General features: G+C 35.4%; 1 protein-coding gene across 2 annotated transcripts in view; it reads right to left on the reverse strand.

Annotated features, from left to right (window-relative positions):
• LOC112054829 (mucin-5AC) overlaps positions 1-24,621 on the reverse strand; it is a 94,720-nt gene that overhangs the window by 31,377 nt on the left and 38,722 nt on the right. For both annotated transcript variants that reach the window (XM_052891488.1, XM_052891489.1), the window contains one exon: positions 747-990. In XM_052891488.1, the coding sequence (XP_052747448.1) occupies positions 747-822 (76 nt within the window). In that variant the 5' untranslated portion in view covers positions 823-990. The remainder of the gene's footprint in view (positions 1-746; positions 991-24,621) is intronic.

Consider the following 24,621-nt stretch of genomic DNA (forward strand, 5'->3'; position numbering starts at 1 on the left):
TAGAAGATTGATTGATTCATTAGGTAGGTTACTAGGTAGTATATTTCTCTAATTTTGTTATTATGAAGGTGTATACATTTGGAATTTTAATGGTACCTCAGGGTTATTATGTAACTCTGTGTACCATTCAAACAATTAGTCACTACATCGTTTTTCATCGTATTTTCTTTTTTGACAACATTGCGTTTTTTCAACGGAATTACATAACATACCGTCATTTTACGTAAAGTTACATTAGTATAGTAGTGGCTATCATTGCCACTTGATGTAAAATGGCGAAGTCAAGGTCATTTCGTAGAAATAACTATGTTAGATGATCACAAAAACTTAAATACGACAAAAGTCGACGTAGTGACTCATTGCTTGAATGGTACACTGAGATTCATAATAAGGCCGCCTATCGTTTTATGATGGGAACGGTGATGCAAAGATGCAATAAACCATGTACATCTTACAATCAACAAATTGTGAAGCGGGTTACAGGGAGTTGCTGGCAGCAGGTGGCTCGAGACCGTGGTGCTTGGAACTCCATACAAGGGGCTTATTTTCAGCAGAGGACGTGATCAGAACCCTCGTTACTTTAATTTTAAGTTTTCGACTTTAATTATAACTATTATCTAATAAATAACATTACCTGACTTTTTAAAAGTGCTTGTAAATTATGCCTATTTTAACTTTGACTTTTACGTCCATAGGTTGATAATAATGATGATGATTTGTCGATAGTTAATTTGTAAGAAAGTTACCTTGACACTGCGTGTCCCTCGCTACGAAGAGTAGAAAAGCAGCGATTGTCGCTAATCGCCAACGTCGCCGCCCCATTGTGTTCTTCTATTTTCACCGTATCATTGATACTTTTAGGAATAAATAGTTCGTCATGGAAAATTTTGATACTTCTAGATTGTCTCTTGAGTACACCGATGTTCCATTTTTTTTACAATAAGTTAATCACTGTCGATCACGAGGCAGACATGCCGTCTGATGTCACATCTGGAACAAAACAAATTGCCATTTTAATTGAATATTGTGTTCGGAGAAAGTACGACAAATTTTGTTTCGATGGGCAATTATCGAATTATCGTCGGAAAGGTAATCAAATTCTATTGACAGAATGCGAAGGAAATTATTTCAAATAAATAAATGTTGACTTATTTACAAATAGCGGACGCCCGCGACTTCTTTTTTTTTTATTCTTTACTAGTTCTTCGTCTACTTCTACTACTACTTCCTTCTACTTCGTCCGCGTGAAACCCTACTCCCACTCTACAGCTACCCTATCATACAGGGGATGAGTAAGGACTCAACCCTACCCCTAACCTATCCCCTAACCTACTCCAACCCTACCCCTACCAACAACCTACCCTACCTCTACCAACCGGTGTTACTGCGTTACATATATATGTGTATATTTGTGTGTATGTGTGTATCTATGTGTACTTTTTTTTGGTAAAAGAATTTTTAAAATAATTTTAGTAGATTCAGAGATTATTAATAATACCAATTAATAACTTTACCTCTTTAAAATATTAATATGGATAGCAAAAAATTGTGAATAAGCTATCCGACATTTTTCAGATGGTGCTGAAACCGGCTCAATATTTTTCTCTCATTTATTCAAATACGGTTTTCTTTTTACCTGACTGCAAGAAGGGTTATGTTTATCGCGCGTATCTTGTATTTATGTACGTATGTATGTAATATTCTTTATTACCTCATATCTTCCAAATCACTGAATTAATGTACGTAATTAAGATATCGTTAGATTCGTCTTGTTAACCTAAGTGTTCTTAGATAGATGAAATTAAAAAAAAACCAACAGGACGACTTTGAGATGCTATAGACTCGAGGCAAAAAAAAATTGTTTTTGAATATTGCAATATGGGTATTAAATTCAAGGGCTAATCAAGAGGATTTTAAAATAGTATATCATGGCCATATTAAAAAACCTACAATTAAAAAAACGTTATTTATTAATCGCTATACAAAATACGCGAGGCGGATGACTAGGTGCAAGCAGGTTAGGCAGTCGAGTTTTTAATTTGTTTAATTATTGACTTGTCATTATTGTGTTGACAAAATTCTCAAGTTGTTGATTAAAACTTTTTAGTTATCTTAGGTCTCGTACTATTATGAATGTGTACACTACATTCTGTGTTGTGAATCTTTAATTGTGAAAGGTAGAAGCATAAAAACTTTAATTTTTTATTATTTTCCTTTGTTCACGAGACGAACAAATTGTGAAACTTTTGCAGTTACTCATGATACAATCGCGAATAAAACGAAAAAATCCTTTGTTGTTCTGAAGGGCCACGAGCGGGAATGTACTCGCTTATTCTTTCGGTGAATAATTTAATTTTATATTACATTATATTTTACATTACATTATATTTTTTATTTGAAAAATATTAAAGTAGAAAAACGAAATCGAACTCAGGAATATCTTAGAAATATACATACATACTTAAATAAATATATAATATATAATAAAAAGATAATTTGTTTCTTTCGATCCGAAATAACTAAAATTCATGAAGAATATTATTTATTAGATAGGTAAAAAAATACAATGAATTCAGTCATTCGTAATTTTTTAATGAGAGGAATAATTTTATTAGTTTTGAAAATCAAATGTTTGAAGGATTACTTAATAATTTATCTATACTTAAATTGTAAAGCTGAAGAGAACTGTTTGTTTGATTGAACGCGCTAATCTCAGGAACTACTGGTCCGATTTGAAAAATTCTTTCAATCCTCCTCCTCGATAATTCCTCGATAAATGAGCTATCTAACATAGCTCATTTATCGAGGAAGGCTATAAGATACATACTATCCCCGTATTCCTACGGGAACGGGAATCACACGAGTGAAACCGAGCGGCGTCAGCTAGTTAACCAATATAGAACATAAATAAAGACAATTGATAACAGCTATGAAAGTTAAAACCTCGCCATTACATAATACCAAAACCTCAATAATCCTAAAGGTCAAAACACATCAGAAAATTTCGTGGTTCCACGCACCCTTACAAAGGTTATCCGGGTTGTATAAAATTTTACGACTCATCCTCAAGTAAATAGCCCTAGCTTGCTTCATCCGTTATTGAAGCAAATTCTATTCAAAGTAAATAGCATTATCCATCCATTGGAAGTTTGGGATCCTTAATCAATAATCGGAATTGGATTTAAGTCGAGTGATCGAGGCGAGGTGTCAGGGTTAATGTGGAACTGAATGGGTATCTAATAGAAGAACAAATCGTTATCCAGGACCGCGACTAACAAACTGAAACTAATTAGTACCTCCGTACTCTTAGTGCGAGAATCAGAACAGTATATCGCTAAAGTAAAATGGATCTAATGACGCTTGTTATAAAGTATTGATTCTACAGATTTTTATTTATTATTTTAAATTTTTGCTAAGGGCTCTAACTATATTGGTACATACATAGACTCCATCGATCTTTTAGATAGATTTTGCTCTCTTTTTCGAAACTAGATGAGTTAATGCTTCCGAATGTAACACTTAAAATTTTTTCATCATCATCATTAACAACCCATATTCGGCTCACTGTTGAGCATGAGTCTCCTAACCAATAGTCCACCACGCTGGCCCAATGTGGATTGGCAGAATTCCCACACGTAAAGAATTAAGAAAATTCTCAGGTATGCAGGTTTCGTCACGATGATTTTCCTTCACCGTTTGAGACACGTGATATTTAATGTCTTAAAATGCACATAACTGAAATGTTGGAGGTACATGCCCCGGACCGGATTCGAACCTACCTAGTATTGTCAAAGTTATACGTAAAAAAATTTTCACTTTTATTTCAATATTTTAAGATATTTGCATTTATTTTTACTACCTTTTGACAAGCAGTTAAATAGAGGTAGTATCAATTTAAGTTATTTTTTTTTTCTCGATAAAGCAATTTTTCAATAGTCCTACACGAATTTTAAGCTCTTTTAGGTAGGGTTCACCTCTTCAACTAGCTAAGGTGGAAACCTTAGCTCCGTGGATTTTTATTTAGCAAATACGGAGACGATCTAACGCTAAAGATATTAAAGACAGATAAAAACTCATTTTAAAAAACGCTTCGCTCATTTGTTTCGGTTTTTTGTTCTTATTTATTCGACTTCAACATATTACGTGTTATTTTTATAGATACCTTAGGTAGTAACTTTAGTCGTTTTTTAAAACTAATTGTACTAATATTATAAAGCTGAAGAGTTTGCTTGAACGCGCTAATCTCATGAACTACTTGTCCGATTTGAAAAATTATTTCAGTGTTAGATAGCCCATTTATTGAGGAAGGCTATAGGCTTTATCCCAGTATTCCTAAGGGAACAAGAACCACGCGGGTGAAACCACGCGGTGTCAGCTAGTTTTAGTATATACACTGTTATAAGCTCGTGGAACCAATAATTGTTACTAGTTTTCCGATACCGCATTGATTAGTACATGCAATATATCAACGAATAATTAAGTTCCGTACCACAGTTATTTATGGCAATGAAACACGGATAAAACTCACGTGATATTACGTCGGAGTATGCCCGACTAGTTTCGAACCCATACGTTGCATTGTTACATTGCATTGCATATTGTTACATTGCATCGCGGCACGATCCAAATCAGTTTGGATCGTGCCGCGATGCAAGAACCAGCTCATGACTAAGGGCCCCGTATGGGTTCGAAACTAGTCGGGCATACTCCGACGTAATATCACGTGAGTTTTAGCCGTGTTTCATAATCAATTAATATGAATAACACTCACGATAGTTTAAATTCTAAAATATTTATGGCAAAATATCATGCGACATCATGTAGCAGTAAAAATACAATATACCTTGTTGATTAAAGTGCGTACCTTTCTTTACATTTAATAATATATAATTTGTTGTATAACCGATATAGTGTATAGTATATACGGTTACAGTGTATAGTATATATGGTATATACCGAACCGGTATAGTATATAAAACCATATTACTTTGATAGTATTACATTATTGCAAAAACAAAGTAAAAGTGCAACCTTCTATTATTCTACGTAAACATACTCATAGTTCTATCTTGGTTCTAGCAATCTTCCAATATCAGTATAAATATATTGGAGGCAATTTAATATCACCTCGGAAAAACGAAAGATATTAGAATATTCGGAGTAGACAGGCGTATATTGGGGTTGTAGGTTGGGAAAATAGAGAAAATTGACTCGCAGGAAAAGGCGCAAGTCACTCTGTACTTAACATTCACCTCGTGACCTTTCTAAATCATGCTGACTGGTCTTGATGCGTAGGTAGAAAGAATCCTTCCTTCAAGCTTATATAAGAAAATTAGGTTTTGATATTTTACACATTTTTAGTTGCATACAAATGGCAGCTAAACACAAATGCTTATTGATGATACCGTGGTCGTCTCGGTCGATTAACGAAGTAAAATTCGTAGTACACAGCCCCTGTAGCTACGTGGCACGTCGATTCTCTTTCTACGATCGCAAACGCTTCGAAAACTAGAAAAATGTATGGGAATGACTATCGACGGGCCACGTCTGTCTGTCTGTCTGTCTGTCATTTCCATACATTTTTCTAGTTTTCGAAGAACAGAACCTAGCTACAGTGGCAGAGCTACTGGTTCATATCGACAATTCCACCGCCGCGAAAACAGAAAATCTACGGTCGAATTTTCCATAATGATGCCATGTGTGTAAGTGATTACATTTGACCTCTCCTAAATTCGTCTTAACGGATTGCCAAACAGGCAACCATTAATAGTTTAGTAGAGTACTGTGAAACCTGCGAAAATTTATATGAATTGAAGGTATTTATAATTAATAGCACATTCAACGCTGAATAGAATTCTGAGAGAGAACGTATTTTTTTCTTCAGCTATCCAAAATTGTAGTCTTTTTTATCAAAACAAAAAGCTTTTTGACAATAACTGAAAAACTGTTTTATAAATTTGATAAAATATTTTTTTTTAATTTTAGATGATTAAACGCAGGTTTCACAGATATTTGAATACTATGTATAAACAACTTTAAGATAGTTATTGCGAATACTATAGCAAAACAGTAAACAGAAGTTAATTACACAGAAGATATACTAATAGGAGTATATCTTGTGTATACTTAACTGACTGACTCTACCCAATTCCGTTGAAGCGCATTCTCAAAATGGGTTATCGATAAAATCATAAATAATAGGTACCCATATTTTGATATACTCGTAGGGTTAACACGAGGGACCGAAAAGGCATTCCAACGTTTTTCCTATTATAACTCTTTGATTCATGCCAGCCATAAACCTTTCATATGAATAATAATAAAATCTGTACCCAACTGTTGTATTATTTTTGTGGATTATTATTGGTTTTAAATCTAATAACACTATCCATCTATCTGTTATAGTTAAATGTGATTTAAAAAACAAAAGGTTCAATACACAAATGTGTGGTTTCGAAATTGATTTCATTCTGTTCTGGCGAATAGTTATAATTCAAATAAATAAAGAAACTGTGTAGAATTCATTAAATTAACCTTATTTTACATGAATAATTTTGTCTTAAGACCTTTGACGTACCTATAAAGTCGAAATATTTTTGAATTTTTCACTTTTAAGTGGACGGAACCTTTAAAACATAAATGGAATTCTACTTGACCAGCATTTCTTAATCTAACATAATAGTGTAGAATTCATTAAATTAACCTTATTTTACATGAATAATTTTGTCTTAAGACCTTTGACGTACCTAATAAAGTCGAAATATTTTTGAATTTTTCACTTTTAAGTGGTAACCTTTGAAACATAAATGGAATTTCTACTTGACCAGCATTTCTTAATCTAACATAATAGTTGTTTTAGCACGAGTGGGTGGTTTCAATATTCATAAACATTGGCGAACTTTAGCATAACGGCTACGCATAAAGGTTTTTATGCTTTTACCCTATATTTTTATAGGTGTCTATATTATCGTAATGATAATAGATGATTTTGTTTTTTTTAATCTCTTAACGTCCTTTATTAACACTATAGTGTGTAGTCTCTATTGATTGTATATCTTACGGCAAGGTATATATAGTATATATTATATACAATTAATAGATACTGTTCCTTGAAAATCATAATTCATAACAATGCTTTTTCAGTCAGCTACAATCTCACTTAGGTTTATGACATGTAGGTACAGTACAACTCCTAGAGGAGACTCGAACTCAGCAGTAAGCGGAATATGGGTTGCTGATGATGATGATGATGATAGTACAGCTTCATAGCATCTAAGCTAATTTAATTGATATGTACACATTCCACATCGATTTGGCCAATTTATGAAGTGTATCAATTGTGGCATATGGATTATTATTGGAATAATTAAAATTATACACCGATGATTTATGCATGGCAACGTCAGGGAATAGCAAAATAAATCAATTGTCCACTGTTCTTTAAAAACTGCTTTAGTCTTCTACTTATTAAATCGGTTCAATAAAACCATTTTAAATGTATAACATTTTCACAGATTCGCAATCAGTTCTACGGTTTTATTAGTTAACAGATCACTTTCATCAATTATATAACATCGATAAAAATATCAATATATTAATTACATCACTACGTAACACAGTATAAGCATAATATCGATAGCTACGCAGAGAAACGTAGTGATGCGTTCTACGTCACGGCATTCGAGTCGTGAAAGCGGCGCGTTCCGTCCGCAGCACAGTTTCTAGGCACGAACAGAACTGGCCATTATACGAACGAGTGGAGGCCATTTGAATTTCACGGAAAAAATAACATTGGCAGGTATCTTGATTGCAAAGTGCCGTATTGGTCCCGTGGTTGGTTACAGATGAGATCTAGGGTTGGAGTCTTGGGGCAGGTCAATAGAAAACAGGTACAGGAGATTTTCGTTCCTCATTAGCTCCCTTTAATCCCTCATTAGAAATTTTAGGTACGCTCCCTTGCCGTGAGAGAGTAGGTAAAAGCGTCTTTTATCTGACCTTTGTCAGAGTAGGTAAAAGCGTCTTGTATCTGACCTTTGTCAGAGTAGGTAAAAGCGGCTCGTATCTGACCTTTGTCTTATTGTGACGGTCTGCTGGCCTATATTTGTCTTATTGTGATTTGACAATCACTGACTTGGTCTAGTTAGTGAAAAGCTTCGGCTATGGCTAGTTGCAACCCTACCGACAAAGAATTACCGCCAAACGATTTAGCGTTCTGGTACGATGTCGCGTAGAAGTGTGGATTTTCATCCTAGTTCAAGTTAGCCCGCTTTCATCTTAGATTGCATCATCACTTACCATAAAGTGAGTTAGTTAAGGGCTAACTTGTAAAAAAAAATATCTATAAAATACCTATTTCTGCCGCCAAGGATAATAGTGAATGAACTATGAAGAGCTGCAGATGAAGTTACCTACTCGTCCTCAGATTGTCTGGCACAGAGAAGTGAAATTATAAAAAATGTTGTTACTAGTACCTTCTAGTACAAGGTCACGTTATTCCAAATAAAGATTAAGTGGGAGGGTTAGGTATCTACTGTAAAAAACCCAACAACAAAATTTATATGCAGAGACGTAATTTAGAAAAAAAAGATACATTTTCTCATTCACATGAGATACGGCATAAAAAGGCCATCTAATTAGATGGGACGGAATTATGTGTGCACAGAATGGGCTTGACGATGTTTTGTGTGGCTCCATCATTAATAATTCCGCGGAGCATTGAGCTTGCTTCGTTTAATATTACATGACAGGGACGGGTTTGCTATTGTCGTCGAGCTATATGTTTGTCTAATTTGCCACTAAATGTATTTTTAATTTTTAACCGACGCAAAAATAGGGGTGTTAAAAGTTTGACGTGTCTTTCTGTCTGTCTGGCAGTCTGTCCATGGCACCATAGCTCCCGAACGGATGTAGATTTCAATTTAGTTTATTTGGTATGAAAGGTGATTTATGTGCGAGTGTTCTTAGACATGTTTGATGAAAATCGGTTATGGCGTTTATAAGTTCTGGAGGTTAAAGTAGAGAAGAATAAGCGAATGTCGGTAAATATACTCGAGTGGGATATTAAATGAAAGAGGACTGAAAAATAATATTTATGACTTGATCGAGAGTCAAATTAACAATTTCATGACCTTCGGGGGTTTTTCAAAATTTTAAATTTTACGTTATATTAATCTATATATATAAAAATGAATTGTTGTTCGTTATTCTCGCTAAAACTCGAGAACGGCTGAACGGATTTATCTCATCTTGGTCTTGAAATGTTCGTGGAGGTATAGGGAAGGTTTAAAAGGTGAGAAAAATTAGAATAATAGCTGGGAAAACCATAAAATCAACCCTTTTCTATTTCCCTTATAAATGTTTGAGTTTTAAGCAGGGGTAGGAGTAGGGTAGGGGTAGAATAGAGATAGGGTAGGGGTAAGGGTAGGGGTAGGGTAGGGGTAGAGTAATATAGAGTAGGGATAGGGAAGAAGTGCACATAAGTCAAAGCGAAGCTTGACCGGGTCCGCTAGTTTATTATAAAATTAAAATGTACTTAAACTAACCGTGGTAAATTTGACTGGACTATATTTTCACTAATTTATATTGAGTCCCGATGGCACCACAATAAAACTTAATCTTTACTAATATTACTAGCGGACGCCCGCGACTTCGTCCGCGTAAATTTCGATGTCAACTTTACTACTACCCATACCCTACCCTACCACTACCCCAACCCTACCCTACCCAACCCCTACATCTACCCTACCCCTACCCTACCCTACCCCTACCTCCACCCTACCCCTACCCTACCCCTACCTTAACTACACAATATCCCTTTCCTACCCCTATCCCACCCGTACCCCTATCTCACGCCTATCCTACCCCTACCCTACCACTACCCTACCTCTACCCCTACCCTACCACTACCCTAAACCCGGCCCTAAACCTACCCTACCCCTACACTACCCCTACGCTTCCCTACCCGTACCCTACCCTACCCTGTAACTTCTCTATCTTACTCCTACCCTTAGCAAAATCGGTCCAGTCCTTCGAGAGTAGTGGTATGACCAAGATAAATAGAGACTTCTATGCTAATAATATAAAGAGGTAATGTTCGTGTGGTTGTAGGAGGTAATCTCTGGATCTACTGGACCGATTAGAAAATTGTTTTACCAATAGAAACCTACGTTATTTGCGAGTGTCATAGGCTATGTTTGATCCCCATATTCACACGGGAACGGGAACTACGTAAATGAAAGCGCCAGGCGTCATATAGCGGAATTTCTGCGTCTTTTAGAAATTTTGTATTATCTCCGAAACTATTTAAGTAATTAACATACTGTAAAGGGCAAATCTTATCTCCATAATATCCTTGTGATTATTAAATAATTTATTTTAATAAGGATTAAAGTTTAGTTGTATAAATAATGACGTAAACCTAAGTATATAAAATTAATAATTTTTAAAACACAAAAGGTACTATATCTGCTAATATATAGAAGATATATATATGGTGTCGCGGACTTTTTTGTAGAACTTTTAAAGATACATAAAGTCTTCATACATTAATTTCAATTTTACACAATAGTTAAGGCAGCGCATGCGAATAAGTCTGTTTAAGAGGATTTTCAGTCCGACCTGTATGATAAAAACTGTGATAACTCGGCTAATATATATGATACCAATATAAAATATAGCCTATAGCACTCCCCGATAATGTAGCATTCTACTGGTGAAAGAATTTTTAAAATCGGACCAGTAGTTCCGAAGATTACCCCATTTAAAAAATGTGACAAACTTACAAACTTACAAACTTTACCTCTTTATAATATTAGTATAGATATAGATATAGATAAAGAGGTAAAGTTTGTAAGTTTGTAAGTTTGTAAATTGTAAGTTTGTAACATTCTTTAAATGGGGTAATCTTCGGAACTACTGGTCCGATTTCAAAAATTCTTTCACCACTAGAATGCTACATTATCGGGGAGTGCTATAGGCTATTTTATATAGGTATCATATATACATATTAGCCGAGTTATCACAGTTTTTGTCATACAGGTCGGACCGAAAATCCTCTTAAACAGACTTATTCGCATGCGCTGCCTTAACTATTGTGTAAAATTGAAATTAATGTATGGAAACTTTATGTATCTTTAAAAGTTCTACAAAAAAGTCCGCGACACCATATATCTATCTTCTATATATTAGCAGATATAGTACCTTTTGTGTTTTAAAACTTATTAATTTTATATACTTAGGTTTATGTTATTATTTATACAACTAAACTTTAATCCTTATTAAAATAAATTATTTAATAACTACAAAGATATTATAGAGATGCGATTTGCCCTTTACAGTATGTTATTTACTTAAATAGTTTCGGAGATAATACAAAATTTCTAAAAGACGCAGAAATTCCGCTGTATGACGCCCCGCGCTTTCATTTACGTAGTTCCCGTACCCGTGTGAATATGGGGCCAACACATAGCCTATGACACTCGCAAATAACGTAGCTTTCTATTGGTAAAACAATTTTCCAAATCGGTGCAGTAGATCCAGAGATTTCCTCCTACAACCACACAAACTTCACCTCTTTTTATTATTAGCATAGAAGTCTCTATTTCCCTTGGTCATAGCACCACTCTCGGAGGGCTGGACCGATTATGCTAAGGGTAGGAGTAAGATAGTGAATTTATAGAGTAGGGTAGTGTACGGGTAGGGCAGAGGTAGGGCCGGGGTAGAGGTAGGGTAGGGGTAGGGTAGAGGTAAGGGTAGGATAAGGAAGTGGTAGGGTAGGGGTAGGATAGGCGTGAGATAAGGGTACGGGTGGGATAGGGGTAGGAAAGTGATAGGGTACGGGGAGGGTAGGGGTAGGAAAGGTAGGGGTAGGGTAGGGGTAGGGTGGGGGTAGGGGTAGGTGTAGGGTAGACGTAGGGGTTGGGTAAGGTAGGGGTAGGATTGGGGTAGTGGTAGGGTAGGGGTAGGGTAGGGTAGAGGTAGTAGTAAAGTTGACAACGAACTTTACGCGGACGAAGTCGCGGGCGACCGCTAGTACATGTATAACTTACTTAAAGTTCCTGTCTGTGACATCAAATTAACTGTTTTCTAAAATGCTTCTATTATATTTATCCAACAAACTTTTTAAAATTTTTGACGTGATAACGTCTTATAACTCGATGGAGCCGGCTGCACACTCAAAAAAAGATGACGTCATGCGTCGTTCCCTCGCTCTAGGGTTGCCAACTTTTTTTACAAGAAATTAAGTATGAAATGAATATATGACTTTACAGACAACCGATTTTTTTTTAGGGCTAATCTCGGCAGAACCGATTTTAATGGAACCTCCAATAGCTTATTTTAAACTGCACGGTGGATACAGAAAACTTGTGACACATTTGATTGATGATAAATTTCATTTTGGATATATAACCACGAAAAACTTTATTCCAACGCAGAATTCAATCAATTTAAAACATTGACAATTTCATATTTGTAAACTGTGCACAAAATTGATAAAAAATCTAAATAACAAAATAGCATTGCGGTATCAATGTGTTCACAAAACTGACGGAACGTTTTCATATAAATTTCTTTTTTATTTTTAAAAATATTTCTATTGTTTACCTAAAATATTTTATATAAAATGTATTCTGTAGTTTAAATATAAAAGAAATGTTAATAGATTTTTACTGTATTCACTTGGGCGTCAAAATTGTTTATATATTAATTAGAAAGCAAAATTAGAAGCTGATATTAGTATTTTTAATATTTCTGATTAAAAAAAAATTAAAAACACATGTAAATACAGGTACGGATAATATAAATAGATAATATAGATTTTTGACGGCCTCCGTAGCGCAGTGGTATGCGCGGTGGATTTACAAGACGGAGGTCCTGGGTTCGATCCCCGGCTGAGCCTATTGAGGTTTTCTTAATTGTTCCAGGTCCGGCTGGTGGAAGGCTTCGGCCGTGGCTAGTTACCACCCTACCGACAAAGACGTACCGCCAAGCGATTTAACGTTTCGGTACGATGTCGTGTAGAAACCGATCGATCCGAGCTTCCATCTTAGATTGCATCATCACTTACCTTCAGGTGAGATTGTAATCAAGGGCTAACTTGTAAAGAATAAAAAAAAAAGATAAATAATCTGTGCAAAAGTCTCACATACAGCTATATTTTACTGGCATATTACAGTACTGCAGATTTCGGTTAAAATAAAATTGAACTATACTTACCTTAAATCTAAGAAAAGTTAAAAATAATAATCATAACAATAAAAATGCTCGTAAATGACGATTATGATGAATTATGGTAGAATTCCAAGAAGAAGACTTGCATGCCTTGCTTCCACTGGCATGCCATTAAAATATAGTATGTGAAATCTTACATACATGGATAGCTAAGCACTCATGTCTGAAGGCATAAGAAAATAGCTACACTTGTTAACGATTTCATACCTTTTTTTCATATCCGCATAATACGATATGCTTCAAGAATCATCTGGGTGAACGTATTTCAATGTTATTACAGATATCATAAATAGTTCTGTTGTATTACTTCACACGCTTTTTGCTATGCGATGCAATAATAGTATTAACCTTATTGTTTACGTAAGACTTTCAATCCATATACCTATCGTAAAATCGACAAATTCTACTAAAGAGTTTTGCACCTATTTTGTTTTCTAAAATACATATGACACTTTTTTTCTGATTTTACAAGTGTTATCGCCGTTTAGTGTTCGAAATAGTAGTCTGTGACGGATATGACGTCGCACGATCTCGTGTTGGGTGTTGGCTTCAGTGTGCTCGTGGCGTTCGAGCCGTCCACATCTATTGTTGTGTAATTCTTTAAGGGTTACTTAGGATAGGCGGGGAGAGTGACTTGAGTGGAAAAGGGGAGTGTTAGTCGACTGTCAAAGGATCCTTTAACCCTACACACATCGTTCACAAGTACGTGCCTCCACTCAAGGTCATTCTCTGCCATTCTAGGCTCTTTTTGGTTACAGTTTGATTTGCTAATTAAGTTGTCCTGACAAGTGTTGTGAATCATAACCTTTGTTCGACATTACTTTTCATATTTTTATAATCACCTTTGAGTCCTATAATACAAGGATTTCAGATCTTTTTAATAACTAGATCATGTCTGTAGATTTTTAATAAAAAAAAAGTATGTCTTTTATTCAAAACCGGTAATAGTATCAAGTACTTAGACTTAGGTAGTATTCATACGTATAGGTTTGTTTTTAAAGACACAATATAACTTAACATTTAATAGAAAATTTAAAAAAATGTTTACAAAATGCAATATTTTAGCACTATTTCTTTGCAATTCTTTTTTATATTGTTTAAGCCAAAACATGTTGATGTATCTATTCATTATGTGTATATAGGTATCAGTGACGTAATTATATTATCTGGTTCCGTGGCCAATTCATTGGCGCTCTAGAAAAATGGGCACATTCTCTTTGAAAAAGATTAGTGCCGAGCTCTTAGCCTCTCGGGGCAGGGCCCTTCTGACCATGGAGCATGGGCCCTCGTACTGCCAGCCCTGCCACGCAGTACGCCACTTTTATGTTACGCCACTGTTAGATATTAGGTGTAATTTATAAGCAATAACAGATTGGATGTTTAGTAAAAAATTACAAAGGAAATTCCGGTAACAATCAATGATTTACAGTTGGAATGAGAAAACATTACACGCGATGAACGGCATATTACACACGCACTACGTAGACAACTATTAAATAAGTGGATATCAAATGGATAAATATTCCAGAAGGTCTATAGTACTTGGGCATTCGTTTGATCTGCAAATATTATAAATGCAAAAGTTTGGATGGATGTATGGATGGACATTTTGTTACTGAACTAGGTACATCAGAATGGCTGAATGGATCTAGATGAAAAACACTTTTTATACCGATGGAGATGGAGAACCAACGACACCCAGACTTTCGTAACTTTATAAAAGCTGATAGTTTGTCAGCTCATGCTCCTACTATAGATAAGTACCGTAGCCAACTATGGAGTTTGGACCGTGGTGGATTTGGGTAGCAGATAGGATCCAGACCCTTAACCGTCTAAGTATACAGTGTTTTTTTTAATATTTTTATCGGCATTATAAGAGAAATGTCAAACCCATTCGCCAGACACTTGGCTTCATGGCAACCATTCGCTAGAGACTCTTGAAGTTTCAAATTAAATTGTGTTTTTCGAAGGGTTGCCGCGAAGCTAAGTGCCGAGGATAATCCAAAAACAATACACTTTACACCTTGACGGTTGAGGGTCTGGATCCTTACCACCAGTTATCTCCCAAAACCACCACGGTTCAAACACTGTAATTGGCTACCGTAGTTACTTTTGGTAGGAGCCTGAGCTGACAAACTTTCAGCTTTTATAAAATGACGAAGGTCTGGGGTACAAGGGCTCTTAGACTATTGGACAGACAAGATTTCCGCAGTTACAGCGGGTGCAAAAACAAGAATTTTTAAAAACATATTTAAATTATTGTTTTATTTTGCAGTAATTTTTAAGAAATCGAAATTATTATATCCGCAATCAGTTTCAATGGTTTCACGTAACGTGATGAAATAAAAAAAATATAGTAAGAGAATTTTTACAACACTGCTATTGATGACAATACAATAGTATAGGTTTAAATTGAAGCAAAATATTTTAGGCTTCAATCGTGTCGTTATTATTATTTATTTGTATTAATCCCCGAGTGTAGGAAATCCAGGATTATTACACCAAATGTTGATTCAAAATAAACGAATTAGGTACGCGCGAAATTGAACCTTTCGCAAAAATTTAATCAGAATAAACGCTTCCAAATTTTTATTGTACATGTTCGAATTAAACATTACAAACTACTGTACAATTGTACCTTCTCAGAACAAATTCTAGGTAATAAAGTAATTTGGTGGCGTGAGAAATACAGTAAAAACGCGAATCTGCTAACAACGAATCTCAGCAATCAAACAGCAATAAAAGACAATTATAGAATAAGTATTTTTATCTCAATGACACTCTTTCTTAAAAACTAGCGTTAATTGCTAAGCAATGGGCATTGCTCAACAAAAGTATTGCATGTAGTAACGCAAGTCCGAGCGTGTCTACAGCAGATTTAAATTGCCCCTATTGTGGAGTTATGAAATGTTCTCACGGCCAACTTATTGTCATGTGTGGGGCCACAGCTTTGAAGGCAAGTGCAGACACGATGAAGTTCAGTACTAAATGTGCGATTTGTATATTAAGTAAACAAAAATTGTAAATTACCTATACTATACTACAGCATTTCTTGATGAGTACTGTTTACCAACAAACAGATTAAAAATGAGGGTATAAATAACTAGTAATTTCACACCTAATAATAATTATAATTAACTTGTTCTTATAGTAATGAAAATAAATTTTGTTAATAGGCTTAGAACAATTAGATATGGTTAATATATTTTACATAACATTTTATAAACGATGAATACATAATTTAAAATAAATAAGTTATGAAATGACATGCGTTTTCTACCTTCATTTCTAAATTCTTTGCTGTCCAATGATTTGAATGGCTACGTCATCAGGTCCAAAAATAAGAAGCTCTCATCATTTAGTAGCAGCCTATTTTCATTGCCTATTAAAGTCTACAGGATTTACAGGCCTAGACCTCTCTCCTAATGGGAGAGGCTATATGAAGCTTAGAACCATCACGCTGCTTCAAAGAGAAGGCTGGCTTAGGATGATAATATTGAGTGATTTTTATCGATCAATATCAGATGTCAACGAGAAAGATTGGTTCGACTCCGAGGCACGGGGTTGAGATATCACCAAATTAATAACTCCGAGATGACAATTTTACTGAAAAATTCTTAAAAAATGAAAGAAAGAAGCTCAATATTTCATAATACTCAGGTCTTGTCTACAGAACGTTTTGATCTAAAGTCACAGTAGCAGCCTGGGTTGGGAAGTCAGCTTAAAGGAGTTCCAGCACGTTATTAACAGCTCGTGGCCTTAAGAACTCATCAGTTCCACTGATTAAAGCCTTGTGCATACTGATGCGTTTACGATTGCTTACAAGGTTGCTTCCTGGGTCTTACCAATAATATAATTAGGCAGTTTGAAATGCAGTGCATCAGTGTGTTCTGGGCTTAAAATAATACCTCAATGACAACGTTTTATTTTTCAATTTACTTTAAAATATTCTGTTTTAATTTTAAAGCAATTAACATTGAAAATATAGTCAATTTAGACAAAGATGATCCAATTAGTATCAGAATCAGTTTTTCGACTGATTACTAATTTTTGCCAGTTTCTCAACGTACCGTACCTACTAGGAGTATATCTAGTAATACTTAATTGCCTTACCTAATCTATCTAGTATGTTATACTTAATTTTGAACTACATCTAGTATAATACTTAATTTTGTTTTCCTACTAATAGGTGACCGACCTATATTTTGTGTGCAAATATCTCTTTTTTTTTTCAAAAAATTACGTCCGTTTTGTATTAAATTATTATAACTATTAACGCTACTTCTAAAATAAAGAAAAAAAAATGAAGTTTTTAATACAATAAACAAACAAATAGACCCAGTGTAAGTAACCATAGTCATTGTCTTTCGTCAAAATCATATGTAATAACAAAACAAACTCATAAACAAGCTAAAAACAGTAAACTTCATTATTTAAGAGACAAAAAAAGGAAACAAGAATTCCGCAATGTGATTTGTATCCGTGACGAATAGGTTGAGATTATTGTGGTCTATGTAACCAATTAGCATGGGCCGTTACCACCCGCAAGGTCCTTTCTTGCTAATAGAACGAGAGCCTGTGATATCCAGACCTACTTCATTTTATGCAAAGTCAGTTTGCCAGCCCATGCTGAGGTTAATAATTTAGCGTAATAACTAATAAGTAGGGTAATAGGTAAGTATGGTTGAATTGGGAATATTGTTGGATTTGAAAGGTAGCAAATATTAAGGGTCCAGAGGCTCAATTGTCCAAGTACTTTTTTTATATTTTCTACGGGATATGTTTACAAGGAATCATATCTTCAATCACCAAACCCTTAACTTTGTGGTTAAGCTTCGATAGAAATTCTTAAAGTTTGCGTAGTAACTGGCGAATGATTTTTAGATTTAATTGTACATAATTTTTAGTTTCAATTATTCTTTTTTTAAATATAATTTGTTTTGTATTTTGTGTGCATTAAAGTAGGTATATCTTTTTTTCCTCCTCTCATACAAATTTATGCAAAGGTACTTAAATAATCAAAAAGGTGCGCTTTATACTTGGATGGTTCAGGACTTGATAGTTTCCTTGCTACTTGATAGTTTCCAAAGCCGTCACAGTCCAAATTCCAGACTATCTCCACTTGCTACTCCAGTCCATCGCATCTTACACTATAAGTCTCTACTGCATTAGCAACGTATAGTACCAGCAGAGGCTGCCACAATTTCAGCCTTCAGAAAATAAAATGAGATAAGTCTGGCGGTCGCAAGTCAGTCCTAAGCTATGTTAAGGTCCGCTTGACATATTGAAAACGTATTAACCAAACACAACTCCGATTGATCGTGACGAAAGGACGTAAATATTCACTAGTGGCCTCTTTGTTGCCTTCAAAGTTTATTGGTGTGTGATAAAATCTAATTTTCATAGACGTCGACAATTTTATCATGGAAACTAATTTACACATCGATTTCTAAGGTTAAAACTTGTATGACTTAACTATTAAAAAATAATAATAAGTAAGTAAAGTAAGTAATCAAAAAATCTTTATTGTTTTTTTGAACACATACAATAAATTTTGTGTTCATGTTTTAAATTTTCTTATGATTTATATTCAAAAATATTTTTTTTCGTGTTGTAAGTGCTGATGGCTCCATGTGGGACTACACTACAGTGACACCGGGGGGTTTAGACGAGCGCAGAAGCATCGCCTCATGAGACCTGAAGGCTGAAATAAAGATATAGGACGGAACGACTCTCTAAGGCCGTCTCCTATGAGACTCGGACCTCGGGTTAGAGGGCCACTCGGAAGGGGGTAACCGTGACCTGAGTGAATCAGTCCGGACGCCCCCTAGATTGTGAGATAGAAAACCCACGTCCGGGTGACGTTAGATATCGGGGACCTCGTCTTCGCCGGCGAAGACGTTGTGTAGCTTGTGATTGTGTTGCCTAGGAAGCAAAATGCAAAATACAAACTATTACATTATGACTATAAGCATATCTACAACCCTAAATTAAAATACCCTAAATCCTTCTACCATCATCTACCTATTTTTATACTGCAAAACAACGTTTACCAACTAGTTATTTTGTAATTTTATTACGCAGCAGATCCTGAAATAAAATTTCAACTTGAAAAATACATATCATCCTCAGAAAAATATGATGTCGGCATATGAAATATAGGGCTTCGTATAGATCAATGACGTGCGGTGTCATAGTGAAAAATGGTTTTGGCGAAATTCATCGCGCACTCAGCGAAAATTCTCATGAAAAATAGCTGTCAACGGTGTGAAATATCAATTGTTATGCACCGGAATGAATTGGAAACTGAAATTAATTGCAAATATCCGACGTCGATGTAATGTACCACTTGTTTATTGTAACGTTACTTTCTCACTTTTCATTTTAATAGGCATAGTTTATTATTTCCAAAAATTTAACAATTGTTTAAACACTTGCAAAGTGAAAACCAATTTTCATCATTAAATGAGACTTTTAACATTATGATAAATTATTTTTATGGCAGATATATTTTATAGTGAGAGCCGTGATAAGTGGTATGAACTCTGCCTCCGATTCCGGAGGGTGTGTGTTCGAATCTGGTCCGGGGCATGCACCTCCAACTTTTCAGTTGTGTGCATTTTTCAAGAAATTAAATATCTCAAACGGTGAAGGAGGAATCGTGAGGAAACCTGCACTGCAGAGAATTTTCTTAATTCTCTGCGTGTGTGAAGTCTGCCGCATTGGGCTAGCGTGGTTAACTATTGGCCTAACCCCTCTCATTCCGAGAGGAGACTCGAGCTCAGCCGTGAGCCGAATATGGGTTGATGATAATTTTTATGGCACTAAATTATGCTACATTGGTCAAAAGTCATAATTCAAAATTCATAAATTCATTTATACTACTCAGTAGGCTCAGTTTACAAGCACTTTTGACTATTTGTAAAGAGTCTACCACCGGTTCGGAATGCTGGTGTTTATATTATGTTATTGGCTTATTGCTAAAGACTAATGTTGGACATGATTTTAAATTTTAAAACCACGAGAATTTGGTCAGACTAGCAATAAACCAAGATAATTGAGAATGCGTGCTGTAACCTATTCTTATAGAGTATACGAGTAATTATAACAGCATAACATAATTAAGATTAAAAAATAACAAACTTTCAATTGCTCAACATTTCAACTCTGGTTAGAACTGTAAGCGGCTGTTCTGATCTATTTTGCTAGAACCCAATATAACACCTTTTGGCTATAATTTATCGATATTTAAGTTATTAAGTGATAAAAACTGAATTAACATTTGACCACATATTTTTCTTTGTATTTAAAACAAGCAATATTGCTTATTCATAAAATTATTACTGTTCATTGGATAGTTTCCATAATGTTTGCTATTCAATCAATTTATTTATTATCCAATCCTATGATGAATAGTTCCCACGAGGACCGAATTCGATTTGGGATAGTAGATAGATAATATTTATTTAGGATAGTTAAATCTATCTTTCACAATTGAGTTATTTTCAATTCGGAGATGGTTAATTTTATTACAGTAAAGTATGATTGAAGTGAATAAAAAAAAATGTTTGAGTGGGTAGGGAAATGTATTGTTAAGGTATAATCTAATCTGGCAGGATTCTTTTTATTTACAAAAAATATAAATGGCCAACATATTAGCGACGAGGCTGTCATTTTTTATTTTGCTTTTTTATTACGCAGCTTTCTAGTAGTATCTACGCAAAACTGCGGACACACGGACGAAAGGACGGACCGACGGACATGGCGAAACTATAAGGGTTCCTTGGGGACTACGAAATCCTTAAAATTAATCAATACTGCCAACGTTAGGACACCACCCGTCATCTGCTAGTACCTATATAAATTTCAATACGAGTAAGTCTGTAGAGGTAGATAATAAAGAATGTCATAATAAATTAATTGACAAATAAGATGGATCATACGCCCGAAGACCCTTATCGATTACCTGACTTCCGTGAGCAATATTGATGACGTAATTAATAATACAAATTGACAATATTAATATCGAAATACGGAATGGACCGTCATTTGCCTTACAAAGAATATTCGGAAAGTAGAGTTATACATACTTTCTTATATAAACCTTGACTTTGTTTTGTTTACTTTTTTTATTAAATAACAATAATATTCAGCTCTTGACTGCGTTCTCATCTGATTATAGTGAAGACGCAGTCCAAGATGAAAGCAGGTGTTTACTTGGAAGAGGTACAAGTTTATTGTACCCATGCCTATGACGATTTCTATGCAGCGTTGCACCGAAACGCTAAATCGCTTGGCGGTACGTCTTTGACGGTAGGGTGGTAACTAGCAACAGCCGAAGCCTCCAGACCTGAGTCAATTTCTCTCTCTGCGGTCGTTCCTTCTTTTCTGAAGTACGAGGTCCTGGTAAGATCCCAACCTCCTGCGGGTCCATGTTTTCTACCGGCTTCTGTTGGTGACCATTTTTGCTAGTGTGTAGAAATTCGTCTATTTATCCTCTTTCAGCTGGTCAGCCCAACGTGTTGGTGAGCAGCCTCTCCGTCTATTTCTGCCAGATGTCTGTTTCTATCAACTTCTCTAAGCTGCATCCACCACGCCGCATAATGTGCCCGCAATACCCTAGTATACGCTGGTAACATAAGGTGAAAAACCTAACATTGATTTCGATTAATTGATAGAATAGACACGTTTGTGTGCTTGGCTGTCCACTGTGAGCCGAGCCAATGTAGAAAATATAAAATCCTAAACTGACCCGTGATGGGAATCAAACACAGCACTACCAACTGTACCAGAGAGGCCTAGCCTTCAAAAAATTCAGCGCGATCAAGTGATTCCAACTATTTATTACTCTACGAATGTATTTGTCTTGCTCATTAGAAGCAAACTTTTATTTATTAGAAAGTTCCCTCTGACATGCCTAACTTTTCCCAGCAATTATTTGTGAATTACTCTATAAAATATACTTCGAAAACTACGAAATAAGTACTAAGAGAAACGATATATTACCACGTCATTCAGAGCAGAAACTGTGGGATCTTATAGCCTGTCATTAGAGCCAAGGAAAACGCAACACCTATCTGCCACGATTCAGCGATCACAAGTACGTTACTCGTAAATAGAGCGTAATAAATTTTATAGTTTTAAGTAACCGATAGAGCTGTTATTTCACAGGTTTTATATGGTGATAGAGGAGTTACGCAGGGTGCTACAGTTTCGTCGATATTCTTTTTAATCTTTCACTCTTGGCAGAGTTGTCGTGGTTTCAGCGATGAGCGATGCTTTCTCTTCCACTTTTAGCGAATGGCTGCATTATGGGAACACTCCGCCATGGATGATTGTGGAGTAGCCTTGACTAAATCCGTCCAGCGGGTTGGAGATCGGCATCTGGATCTTTTGCCTTCGACTTGGCCCTGCACTAGTAACCACGAAAAAGTCTTTCTTGTAGCTTTAGTTCCTTGAGAATGGAAGTTTTGGTTCTGAATGCCGTCCTTCTGTCCGATCATTGATATAAAGATTAACATTTAACATTGAGGAAGGAATTGAACGCAATGTTTGGGAGAATATGCTACACACTATTACAACACTACCTAGTATGATATACACTATCACTCAAGGAAGTTGCTTGATAAATATGAAGTCGTAGGTACATACAGATTGTGTTGGTTTGAATTTGACCAATGAAATACACCGAAAAACCCGGCACAAATGACAGTAGTAGGGATCAAACCAATACATCTAGAGGATCAGACCAATTCCTGAACTGCTTTCTAATAATTACATTTATCACTTATGGTTGTCTGAAAAACTGGTAACTCCTAAGCGGAAAGTATATGTTTGGTAGGTAAGATTTTTAATGGTAATTCGCCTTACAGTTACGGACAAGCAGAAAAACACGACACGTACGATAGAATATTATGGAATGTTTACCGCATTCCATTTTACCTACTCTCTGTACAACTATGCGAGATTGACTAAGCTTGTAGCCTTGATCAGGCGTTTATATAGTACGAGTGAATAAAATAAGTAACTTTTACTTATGTACTTGCTAAATGAGACAATAATTCAATAAATGTCTAAGATTGGAAACTACTTTTTTACATTGAACAGGCCAGCGCTTAGCTGCAATGAAGCCTATGGTAAAATGTCACTCTTGACTTGAAGATACCCATATTGTAGGTGGTAAGGAAAACGGAAGCTGGAAGGGCATTCTATATCTTCGTAGTGCGAATTAGAAACGTTATAATTGTAATTGTTTTTTAAAAGAACATTTTCCTTGTTTTTTTACAAGACTTTATTTACTTTATTTTCCTTTTTCTCTAACCAGGTCTACATACTTACATGACAAAATACGATATAAATAAAAGGTTTGGCCGAATAAGGCCTTTGCTAGCCTAAAAAAAAAAATGTATGATTTAATTAAATAGGGGTTAACGATACCGACAATATAAATACCTAATATGGTAAAAAAGGAAACTATAAGTAAAATAATAAATTAAAAGGTCAAACTTGCAAACCTACTCGTAGAGCTCGTCGATCGTTCGGTTAAAAATAAAGGTAAATGTAATATTATGTAAAAGAAGGCCTATCTACCCACACGAGGTAAAAGTTGTTTGGAACTTGGTAAGTACGGCACAGCTGCGACCTCCGTTTTCTATACTTATTTCGAGAAAACTTGCTCGAAACTTACAGGCAAGGGTAAGACCCAGATTAAGATAGATTTATTCTCACCTTGGCTATTTACTTATATGTGGCGAAACTTCCGTTTTTTTTTGCCTCAACGTCCGCTTCCGAATAAAAAAAACTTGGGCGACGTGTGTGAGTAAAATCCTTGAAGTCAATAAATAATACTATTACAGTAAGTATAAGGTTAGGGCGGTTACACACTCATCCGAAACGAATCCGTTAAATTACGTTTACGTCATACAACTATTTGTGTTGTAGGTTAAGCACTAAATCCGATTTCAGTCATCCGATTTATTTCCGTCATCCGTTTTTCCGTCATTCCGTCAAATACTTCAGATGTGCTTCGGATTCCAATCGGACATACCTACTAGTAAGCTTTTGCATCTTCGAAAGTACACTGACAGTGTAAAAAGTTGACGCTGGCATTCCTACGAAGCTCGGCATACCGGCATAGATATTCGAAAGATGTCTCCTAAATAGCTTGTATTTGCGAGATCGGATTAGTGCGAAAGCATTATCCGAATTCTGTAAGAGGTTTTTATACCTATCCGTATTTTCATGGATTGTGTTTTGTGTTATCTACTTAGTGTGTATAATTTATTATTCCATTTTAGTTTTCTTGTGACCATGATTAGATTTGTATTTAATTGTAGTAAATAAATAGAGATGTTAGTGTGTAACCGCCCTAAATTGTTAATTGCTCAAATA

The sequence above is a fragment of the Bicyclus anynana genome, chromosome 4 (assembly GCF_947172395.1).
Source record: "Bicyclus anynana chromosome 4, ilBicAnyn1.1, whole genome shotgun sequence".
In the NCBI taxonomy this organism is placed as follows: Eukaryota; Metazoa; Arthropoda; class Insecta; order Lepidoptera; family Nymphalidae; genus Bicyclus; species Bicyclus anynana.